This window comes from Peromyscus maniculatus, chromosome 3 (genome assembly GCF_049852395.1).
Source record: "Peromyscus maniculatus bairdii isolate BWxNUB_F1_BW_parent chromosome 3, HU_Pman_BW_mat_3.1, whole genome shotgun sequence".
NCBI lineage: Eukaryota > Metazoa > Chordata > Mammalia > Rodentia > Cricetidae > Peromyscus > Peromyscus maniculatus.
Window position 1 is genome coordinate 70,693,308 of NC_134854.1, and position 11,684 is coordinate 70,704,991.

Genomic DNA, 11,684 nt, shown 5'->3' on the forward strand with positions numbered 1-11,684 from the left:
AAACCTGGGTAAGCTCAATCCAGACAAAATCTCATCATGGAGAGGGGAGGTGGGCATGAAATCCCACCCCTCACTGAGGAGTTACTGGCAATTGACAACTGCTGAGAGAGGGAGAGTCAGTTTTCTTTAAGGGTATGGTACCTGATGGGTCAACCACACTCCAATGAATTTCCACACGCCAGCCAGTTATGGTGGCGTACACCGGTAGGATTTGCTTAAGAATGTCCACATGCCTAAGAGTGTAAGGGCAGCACAAATTTGATTCAAATGGGTTTTTTTTCTAAGTCACAAACTTGAGTAGGTGGGGAGAGGTCTGGAAAAAGTTGGAGAGGGGGTAAATGTGATCAAAATATATTGTATGAAATACTCAAAGAATTAATAAAAAAATAAAAATTAAACCAAAGGCCCCATACCAAATTCTATCCACGCAAATTTATGCATCTCCTTTTACTCCCGTATGATTTGGCAAGACAATTCTCAATTTTCAAAATCAGTAACTGCACAAATTGGACTACTCTGAACCAGAATTTGCTCACCTCAAACCAAGGGTGTGACTGAACAGGGAAAGTGAGCTAAAAGAGGGGTGGATGCACATATATAACTTGGGCATACTTGACAGAGTTGTGGAGGCACAAACAAACCCGTTTATAAGACTGTAGGGTATCCTGACAGGTGCTCATCAAAGGAGAACTTAGGGAGTCAAGTTGGCTTCCTGACCTGCTAGAAGCAGCAGGATGAAGCAGGCAGGCCCACCCTTTCCAGAACAACTGCTTCTGAGCACCGCGGGCTTCTGCTCTCACCCTTCCCAGTTGAGACCTGTCTTCCGTCCTCTGGAAGTGTTTTAACTAACTGTCCTGGCTGGGGGGCTGGGGGGGGGGACAGAGGGAGGGATGTGAGTGGGAGGCCAAAGTCACTGCCGGGCTGGAAGCTTGGGAAGCCAGGCAGTCTGCACCGCCTACACCTTAGGCACAGCCAGCTCAGCCCAGGTACCATATCAGGCAGGAGGAAAGGCGACAGCCACCCATCACCCTTCACCCGGAGAGTCAGCAGGAGATGCGGGATAAACTCGGGTGAGGAAGAAAGTGAAGATGGGGAAGCAGGTGATAAAGGAGCGGATGAGGTGCATGAACACATGGGGAGGGTAGAGGAGAAATGGGCACGGATTAAGTGTAGGTGATTGGGACAAGTGACAGAAGGGGAGGACGTGGGGGCTGGGAAGGGCTGCAAGTGATGGGAGGGGAGGGCAAGTGACAAGAGGTGGGCACTGGAGGACAGAGATGATAGGAGAGAGCACGCAGGTGACAGGCGGGGCTGCGGCGGGGGGGGGGGGGGGACACAGGTGATAGGAGAGGGATAAAGGTGGCGGCGGGAGGGGGCATGGGTGAAGGGAGGACAGAGAGGAGGGGCGGGAGCGCCGGTGGCGCGAGGGAGACCTACGAAAGGAGAGGGCAGCGGATGACAGGAGAGACATAGGTGAGGAGATGGGGAACAGGTGACCGGGTCGCAGGTGACCGAGGACGTAAGTGACGCGGGGCGTCGGAGTCGGTCTTCAGCCGACCCGGTGGGGGCGCCGGAAGGCCAGCGTGGGCGGGGGGTCGGGGGGAAAAGCCAGGGGACCGCGCTGGTCTGCGCTGCGGCTCCCAGGTCCGGCGCGCGGCGCAGGACCCGGGGAGCCGCCCGGCCACGCACCGTGGACTCTCGCACTTGGCTGTGGAAGTGCTGCTCCCGCGCCGACACCTCGTCCTGCCCTTCCATCCTCCTTCATGCCCGCCGCAGGGCCGCCCGCGTCCGCGCGCTCCGCCGCACCATTGCCCGCGGGCGCCGGGGCTGCACAGCCGCTCGGTGCCGGACAGGAACGCCACCTAGACCGCAACAGGCACGGAAAACGCCGCCCCAGCCGCCGCCTCGGCTCGGGGAGAAGCGGCTCTCAGGCTGCGGGAGGCGGGGAACGGCCACCGCCTGGGCGGGGCTTGAGGCCGGGGCGGGACTTGCGCGTCACTCGGAGGGCGCCGTACGTCAGAGACGCGCGCCTCGGAGCCTGGGGCGGTGGGTCGAGGGTCTCGAGGCGCCCGGGGGCGTGGCTGGAGGAGTGGGGGCGGAGTTTGTAGGGCCCGGGACTGAATTGGGTATCTAGGGCGTGCTGAGTGAGGCAGGGCCGAAATCTTGTAGCTGGGCCTGCAGTGTTGGCATCCATTCTTGTTGTCCATTGCCCAGGGCTGGGAATAAGGGCGGTGCCGAAGCTCCAGGCAGGGAGAGATCTAGAGGCGGAACCCTTGGTGGGGGCGGGATTCGGAGGCGTGGTGAGATCCAGGCACAGGTGCATCCCTCCCTCTTTAGCTTGCTGAAGCTTTTGGATGACCCTCTCTGGTTGATCAACCCTGTTCCTACCTTGCTGTCCTCATCTGAGCTCAGCACTAGGCTCGCCTAAGCCAGAAGACCTGGGCAGAGGCGGACTGGGGTCTACTACAGAAATTCCCAAGCAGGTGCAAAGCTGGAAAGCGGTTGCACAGTAGCGCTCTGGGCACAAGCCAGAAGCCCAGCCTCTCTGTAGAGATAAGAGAGCCACTGCCTTTCTGGAGGACAGAGATAGCGTGGTCCCCAGCCAGGGCAGCTCAGGTTCATGGCCCTCTGTAGGTCTTAACGCGCTAATTTGGAGCGCTGCTAAATATGCCAACACTGTAATTCCCCTCCATTCTTTGTTTTAAAATTGTAGTTTAAAGGAGTATTTGTTTGTTTGGCTTGGTTTTTCGAGACAGGCTTCTTTATGTAGTCCTGGCTGTCCTGGAACTCGCTCCGTAAGAATAGGCTGGCCTCGAACTCAGAGATCTGCCTGCCTCTGCATCTCAAGTGCTGGAATCACAGGTGTGTGCCTCTGCCACCACCCAGCTTTTAAAGGAGTATTCGTAATTTTGTTTCTGGGTTCATTTGGTAGGAGATCTTGGAGTACCTGAGGCATGCTCCCAGCCTGTGTTCCAAATGCAGCAGGCTGATCATCCAGTTAACAACTTCCAGCTGGTTGGATTCAAACCAGTTCACCTTTGATATGTCTTTAAATGTCTCAGCCCTAAAGAACTAGGAAAAGACTAGAATCCTGTTCTCTTTTTCTGGACACCCACATTCTGAGAACTAGGTTAAATGTCCACCTGAACTGATCTAGATGATCTGTGGGGAAATCTATCCAAATAAAAGGATAAACACATCAGCTTTTGAAGTGTGTGGCAGTTGGACACCTATTCCAGAAAGTGAAAGCATACAGTATTTTACATCTTTCCAATCGGATTCTACAACCATTTAAAGCTTTACATTTCTGTTACAGAGCTATTCGTGGAGGCTCACCCACCTTTTATTTGGTTGTTTCACTGTCTTTGTCACTTTTGAAACTTAACCCAGGATGGTCAGCTTCAAAAATGGATGCAAACTCCCCACTCCTCTGCCAGGTACCTTGGCTCACCCCTCTGCTCTCTAGCTTTTGCCTCTCTTCCAGAGAGAAGCAGTCACCCTTGAATCTGGCCCTGATTGTGTGACATGCTCCAGTCAATAGGAAACTCAAAATTATGACATTACTGGGGAAAAGCTTGTGCCTTAGAGCTTGTCCTTCCTGTGGCCCCCAGCGACTCCTGCAGCTGGTGAAAAGAAGCCCCAGGCAGGCTGGAGCTGGGCAGCCTATTACTTCTGCTGCTCTGATGAATACCCTTTTCCCACATCCCTCTTCAAGATTAATCTTAGGAAAATAAGTCAGACATAGACAGATATGGCATATTTTTTACTCATTTGTGGATCATGGGTTTTATATTGATACCTAAAATAATATATACATACATGACATGTAAGTAAAAGCAAGACCACCTGGGAGAAGGAAGGGGACTAGCCAGAGAGAAAAGAGAAAGGATGAGAAGTGCATGGAAGTGCAAGTGATAAATGTATACTTGAAAGACATTTAAAGAAATCCTCAACATCCTTAATCATCAGAGAAATGCAAATCAGAACGACTCTGAGATACCACCTTACACCTGTCAAAATGGCTAAGATCAAAAACACTAATGACAGTCTATGTTGGAGAGAATGTGGAGCAAAGGGAATACTCCTCCACTGTTGGTGGGAATGCAAACTTGTACAACCACTGTGGAAATCAGTATGGCAGTTTCTCAGAAAATTGGGAATTGATCTACCTCAAGACCCAGCCATACCACTCTTGGGCATATACCCAAGGAATGCTCAATCATACCACAAAGATACGTGCTCAACTATGTTCATAGCGGCACTATTTGTAATAGCCAGAACCTGGAAACAACCTAAATGCCCCTCAACTGAAGAATGGATTAAGAAAATGTGGTACATATACACAATGGAGTACTACTCAGCAAAAAAAAACAATGACATCATGAAATGTGCAGGCAAATGGATGGAACTAGAAAATATCATCCTGAGTGAGGTGACCCAATCCCAGAAGGACAAACATGGTATGTACTTACTCATAAGTGGATTCTAGATATAAAGCAAAGAACAATCAGACTGCAACCCACAGAACCAGGGAGGCTATATAGCAGGGGGGACCCTAGGATGACTGTGGCTTATAAGTTTAGGTTTTACTCCATTACTGGGCAAGCCTCAGTGAAACATTTCACTATTAAGATAAGAATTTATACTGTATTAAGCTGATAATAGAATAAATAAATAAATAAATAGATATGAAAAAAATAAAATGCCATTATGATACCCACAGTGATGTACAATGAACATACATCAGTTAAAAATGATTAATTGGGCCAGTGAGATGGCTCAGCCAGTACAGGTATTTGTTACTAAACCTGATGGCCTGAATTCCATCCTCAGGACTCATGTGGTAGAGGAGAGAACCAGCTCCCACAAATTGTCCTTTGACCTCCACATGTACCCTGTCCCATGAGCATACATGCATATAAATAAATAAATGTAATTCTAAATTTAAAAAAAGTATTAGTATTCCTAATACTGTAAGACTTTTTAGACCACTATAAGGGCTTTGAATTTTATTCTGGAAAGTGTTAGCAAGCATCCTGGGATGTTTACAATTGTCCCATGACCTTACTGTGTTTGGAGATGGACAGCAGGTAAGGATGAACCCATGAGACTCATTGTGATAATTTAGAGCCCATGTATTGGATCTAGGTGGAGGCAATCCAAATGATAAGAGGTGTGCAGACTAGATGTGTGTTGAGAGTCTGTAGCAAGGATTCCTATCACACAGGATGGGAGTACAGAGAGAGAAGGCTCAAGAGACTTCTAACACTTAGAGGGCTAGGGCTGTATCGCCTAAGAAGAGAGAGTTTTGGTAAAGCAAGTGAGGTGAGGTGTGAACCGAGCTTCCTAAAATGAGGGAGTGATACTCATTATCAAAGTGTACTGTATACTAAGCTTTGTATCAGAAGGGCATGACCAACAAGTGTTGTAAAAGATGTTTCATTTACTTAATACTTGGAACACATTACTCAAACCTAAATGATGCAACTCATCACACTCACCTGTTAGAAAAATATAAAAATGTCTGACAGTGCAGTGTGGGATGCTGTCAAGAATGTATGGGTCCAAGAAATTCTCTTGGCCTCTAGGTGAACCAATACAGTGTCTTCAGAACATAATGTAGACTTGTCTTGTAAATCTGGAAATGATTAGTCAGCAACTGCACTCCTGTCCACCAACATAGAAAAACTCCTGTGCATGTGCACCAGGAGAGATGGACAGGAAGCTGCACCTGCAATTCCAGACTGAGTACAAGTCTCCCACAGCCCAGCTGTGCCCATCCACAGTGGAGTGGAGAAATGATATGTGCATGGAACTATTCTGTGCTGGGGCAAAAATACATGAACAAGGGCCACAAATAACAATGCAGATGGATCTCTAAAACCAAGTGTTGAACAAAAGAACATCACAGGAAAATAAGTATGAGTCCACTTACATAGATCAGAACAATGCAAAACAAAAAATATATATCACTTGGTGAGGCAAATGTGCAGCAGAATGAGAAGAAAAGCAAGGAATGATTAAACTCTGAAATGGGGGGAACGTCAGAGAAGGGACTGCTAAGAGGTATTTGTGGCTACAAAGACTTGATGGTGATACCGCATATTTTAAATTGGGGTTGGGTTTTTCACTACTGTTATACTGATACTCTTTACACCATATACATTATGTATAATGCACAGAATGTATCTGCTAAATATTTAATAGAGCGATTTCTTGTTTTCCTTTTATTGAAAATAGATTTTTTTACCCTCACATAATATATCTTGATTGCAGTCCCCCGCCCTCTACTCCTCCCAGTCCTTCCCCACATCCCTCTCTGATCCATTCCCTTTCTCATTAGAAGACAAACAGGCGCCTGGCAGTGTTTGTGGGTTTTCCCCCCACCTCATTATTTCCCAGTTTGCCTGTAATCCCAGCACTCAGGAAGCAGAGGCAGGTGGATCTCTGTGAGTTCGAGACCAGCCTGGTCTACAGAGTGAATTCAAAGACATCCAGGGCTACACAGAGAAACCCTGTCTTGAAAAACAACAAGGGAAGATGGCGGAGACAAGCAGACGCAGGTAGGCCTGTGGCAGCGGCCCGCAGAGGTGGATGGGTCCGGCGCCAGCGGCCGACAGGGACATTTAGGCCGGCGGTAGCCAGCGGAGACATTCAGGCCCAGCGGCGGTCCACAGAGGTGGACAGGCCCTGCTGCAGAGATAAGCAGACAGAGGTGGACGGGCCCGGCGGTGGCGGCCGACAGAGACATTCAGGCCCAGTGGCGGCGGCCCACAGAAGTAGACAGGCCACTGGGCAGAAACGGGCGGACGCAGGTGGGTCCGCAGCGGCGACTCGCGAAGGTGGAAGGGCCCGGTGGCAGTGGCCGACAGGGACATACAGGCCCAGCGGCAACCGGGAGACACATACACGCCTGGTGGCAGTTCGCAGAGGTGGATGGGCCCGGCAGCAGTGACGGGCAGGGGTAGGTAGGCCCGCGGTGGCAGCCGGCAGAGACATACAGGCTCGTTGGCGGCCGGCAGAGGCAGACAGACCCAGGGACATACAGGCCCTGCGGCGGAGACAAGTGGACCCAGGTGGGCCTGTGGCGGCGGGCCACAGGGGTGGACAGGCCCAGGGACGGAGAGGGGCGGACGCAGCTTGGAACGGGGATGCCCCTAGCCCCAACACCTGGGGAAGAGGCTATCTCCGTGGGTCAGAACCAGGGCGAGTCTGGGCACTCCGTTTGGGGACAACCCAGGGCCCAACTGCTGATCCTGTGAAACCCAACAACTTGGAGGAGTTGGTGAGACTACCCTGCTCAGCTGAAACCCATCTGGGAGAGGATTCAGATGCCTACAGTTTGAAGTCTGAAGAAACAAGATCAGCTGAGGAGTTGACAAATGAACAAAACGTGACCTGGGAACACAGAAGAAGGCGCTACCCAGCCACTAAACCAGATCACCAGAATCATAAGTATATAATTCATCGACTGAAATCAGCTGTCCCTGAAGAAACAGCCCAATAGCACCAATTTAACCAAGAACCCCTACTAAACCAAGACTAAAAATTAGAACAAGAGAGGCACTCTCAGACACAGACACCACCTGCACCGCACAGAGGAAAATATGAGTAGACGCCAGTGCAAAAATACAGGCAACAACATAAAGACCTATATGGCAACATCAGAACCTAGTGATTCTATACCTGCAAGACCTAAACATACCATGACAGAAGAAACAGAAGAGATCAACCCTAAAAATGACTATAAGAAGATGATAGAGGCCCTTAAAGAAGAAATAAAACATTCCCTCAATGAGGAAATAAAAACTTTCCTTAAAGAGGAAATGAAAAACTACCTTAAAGAGGAAATAAAAACTTTCCTTAAACAGGAAATGAAACACTCTCTTAAAGAGGAAATAAGAACTTCCCTTAAAGAGGAAATGAAAAACTCCATTAAAGAGGAAATTAAAAACTCCCTTAAAGAAATGGAAGAAAAAATGAACAAAAAATGGGAAGAAATCAAATCAAGCCAAGAAAAAGCAATTAAACAGATGAAAGAAACATTCCAAGATCTGAAAAATGAATTTGAGACAATAAAGAAAACACATGCTGAGGGAATGCTGGAAATAGAAATCCTGACAAAACGAACAGGAACTATAGAAACAAGCATAACCAACCGATTGCAAGAGATGGAACAGAGAATCTCTGACACTGAAGACATGATAGAGAAAATAGATTCGTCAGTCAAAGAAAATACTAAAGACAAAAAAGTTGTAACACAAAACGTCCAGGAAATTTGGGACACCATGAAAAGACCAAACCTAAGAATAATAGGGATAGAAGAAGGAGAAGAATACCAACTCAAAGGCACAGAAAATATATTCAACAAAATCATAGAAGAAAACTTTCCTAACCTAAAGAAAGAAATACCTATGAAGATACAAGAAGCTTACAGAACACCAAATAGGCTGGATCCAAAAAAAAAGTCCCCTCGCCACATAATAATCAAAACACCAAACACACAGAACAAAGAAAAAATATTAAGAGCTGCAAAGGAAAAAGACCAAGTAACATATAAAGGTAAACCCATCAGAATAACACCAGACTACTCAATAGAGACTATGAAAGCGAGAAGATCATGGACAAATCTCATGCAGACACTAAGAGACCACGGATGCCAACCCAGACTATTATACCCAGCAAAACTCTTAATCACCATAGGCGGAATAAACAAAATATTCCAGGATAAAACCAGATTTAATCAATACCTGTCTACAAACCCAGCCCTACAGAAAGCACTAGAAGGGAAAATTCAACCTAAAGAAGCTAAACACATCCATGAAAAATCAAGCAATAGATAATCCCACACCAACATACACCACAGAAGAAACAAGCTGGCGTAGCTATCCTAATATCTAGAGAAAAAGGATGTTTCAAAAGAGAAGAAGTCTTGTGGCAATGCCTCAGTGGTTCAGGTAACTACCAGAACTCGGAAAAGTTGGTTGAACTTAGGATTGACTGGGAGGCCAAAGATTTAAAAAGCAGAAGATTCTCTCAAGACATAAGTTGTGTGATAATAGTATGGCTTGTGTGTGTGAATGAGAATTTGTAAATGTTGAATTCTAGGCTTTGACAATCATTGTCAGTGCAGATTAAGCTGCAAGTATTTATGTTCTAAAACTTAAATTATAAAGCTAGTTACGTCTTTCTAACAACTAGTTTTAATGTTCATGAGCATATTTTACCTACATTACTTTTTCAGGATGTTGAGAAAGTACAGGCTGGAGGCTGGGGGCTAGATGGTTTTGAGGAAGAGGTCTTGGTGGACTCTTTCATAGAGCAAAGGGAAGCAATGCCTTCTGGGAAATGAGCTAAGTTTTAATCTAGTCTTTAAGATTAGAAGTCAAAAACAAAAATATTAAGGAAAGGAAAACTTAATTGATCTTTGAAGTATTGTTATGTGGAATTGAGTGGGACTTTTGAGGCCTTTCTTCCAGAAAACAAGGACTTGGTTGTCAGGCCTATATTAGGCCTAAACCTTGGTGCCATGTAGTTGTACTTAAATCATTTCAATGGAAAGTGTCTTAGTGATTGGATCTTCTAGTGCAGTTTGGAGTTCTTCCATTTGAAAAATGTGATATTTACATGGGATTGTTTGAATCTTGTTTTCTAGTCCCTCCCCATCACCACCCTCATAATCTGAAGGTAGATTTTTCTCTTGATAAAGGAACAAAAAAGGTGAACATCTTGTTTGTAAATAGGTATCTAGTAACTAGTGGTAAACTTGAAATGGTAGAATTCTTTAAAGCCTAATTCTAGGTAGCCTTAAGAAAATGTATCTTAATTATTTTTGAACCTGTATTCACCTTGTTTTTTTCAAATATCTTAAGTTATATTTTCTTTTTCAGAGCTGCTTCTTATTTGGGGCTACTTTTTTTTTTTTTTAAATTGGGGCGTAATTCATAAAAGGGTATATTGTTTTGATGAGACTTTTTACAACTATGGCTGGATGTCTTTCTTTAGTCTTCCAAGAAGGGCCATTTTACTTTTTTAGAGTTACTTTTTAAAGTCATGAGGTCAACAACTTGGACTACTATGCATGTAAGCGCTAATGCAAATTAAAGCCCAAGTTGACCTCCAGCAGCAGTTCATTCTATGTTGACAGTGAGAGAACACTTTGCCTGTTAGGATACTGTTACTCGTGGACTGAAATGCTGAAAAAACCCCTCCCCCTATTTTGTTTTTTGCAAAAATCAAGGTATATTCTAGGGTTTCCTGGTTGACCTCAACAGATAAACTGAGATGATAGTCTTAGATCAGAAATGATCTGAATGTAGATTTACAGTCTACGTGTACAGCTGGCTAAGTGAGATCGCTTTCACAGTTCTGCATGTATCCCATCAGCTCCCCATTAGTCACTGAACTCTTAAAACTGGTATTGTAACATTATCACAATGTTTTGCACCAATTTTATAAACTTTACAGTACAATATGTGTTCCTTTTCTGAGGCAAACCAAAGGTATATTTCTCAAGGTTCTGCTGCTATCAGCTGCGTTGATGGAGGATTTTTTATACATTTGTAATAGATAGGAATAAACCAGAAAAAAAGAAGGAAAAAAAAAGTGGTGGAGTAAAAGGTGAACACTGCAAGAATACTCAAAAGGGCTGAGAGTTGCAAACGCCAAGAATGGCTTTGCATAGTAAATGGAATAGAACAGCTCTGAACTATAGCTTACTTTTCCTGGTTTGGTCTGACAGAATGATTGAATGCTTTTGTACAAAAATCAGAGCCTTAAAAACAAGGATTTGGTGAGATTGTAAAATGGTGTGCCACTTTGGCAAAACAGTTTGATGGTTGGTCAAAATGCAAAACATTGTTACTCTGTTACTCAACAATTCTACCCTTAGGAATATATCCTCAAACTACTGAAAATGTGCACCTATGAAACATGTACATGAAGGTTTACAGCAGTGTGTTGCTAATAGTAAAAAAGTTAAAACAACTCAAATAGCTATCAAATACTGGAGAGAAATAAAATGTGGCTTATTCATACAATAGAATATTATTTTTTTTTTTTTTTTTTTTTTTTTTTTTTTTAGAATATTATTAAGACATAAAAATGAATGAGAAACTGACAGATTAAATGACTTTGGTGAACCTTCATAATTTCATTTGTAGATCTTTCCATTTCTAACTTATAAATACATTTGGGGTTATAAATTATAAATGTACTGCCTCCTGTCAACATTGTATACTTCTATTTGATGATTTCTGTGTCAAACATTATATGGAAATGTTTCCAAGTATTTTCTGTATTAACTGTGAATGAATAGAACAAAATAAATTGCCTGTGATGGAGTTAAAAAAAAAAAAAAAAAGAAAAAAAAAAAGAAAAAAAAAAAAAAGAAAAACAACAAGGACTGGAGAGATGGCTCTGTGGTTAAGAGCACTGACTGCTTTTCCAGAGGACCTGGGTTCAATTCCCACATGGCAGCTCAAAACTGTAAATCCAGTTTCAGAGGTTCCAACACCTGCACACAGATATATATGCAAGCAAAAGACAAATTTGCATAAAATAAAAATAAATAATTTTTTTAAAAGAAGTCCTTTTTTAAAAAAAGAAAAGAAAGACAAAACCAAAAAACAGGCTTCTAAGGGATAATAATAAAATATAATAAAATAAAAACAAAAACTAACACA

At 44.5% G+C, this 11,684-nt stretch overlaps 1 protein-coding gene across 5 annotated transcripts in view; it reads right to left on the reverse strand.

Annotated features, from left to right (window-relative positions):
* Lmbr1 (limb development membrane protein 1) overlaps positions 1–2,033 on the reverse strand; it is a 128,276-nt gene extending 126,243 nt beyond the window's left edge. For 4 of the 5 annotated variants that reach the window (XM_076566718.1, XM_042273296.2, XM_042273295.2 and 1 more), the window contains exon 1: positions 1,690–2,033. In XM_076566718.1, coding sequence (XP_076422833.1) covers positions 1,690–1,755 — 66 coding nt within the window. In that variant the 5' untranslated portion in view covers positions 1,756–2,033. The remainder of the gene's footprint in view (positions 1–1,689) is intronic. The other variant, XM_076566721.1, reaches the window with a different exon arrangement.
* Between the last annotated feature and the right edge of the window lie 9,651 nt (positions 2,034–11,684).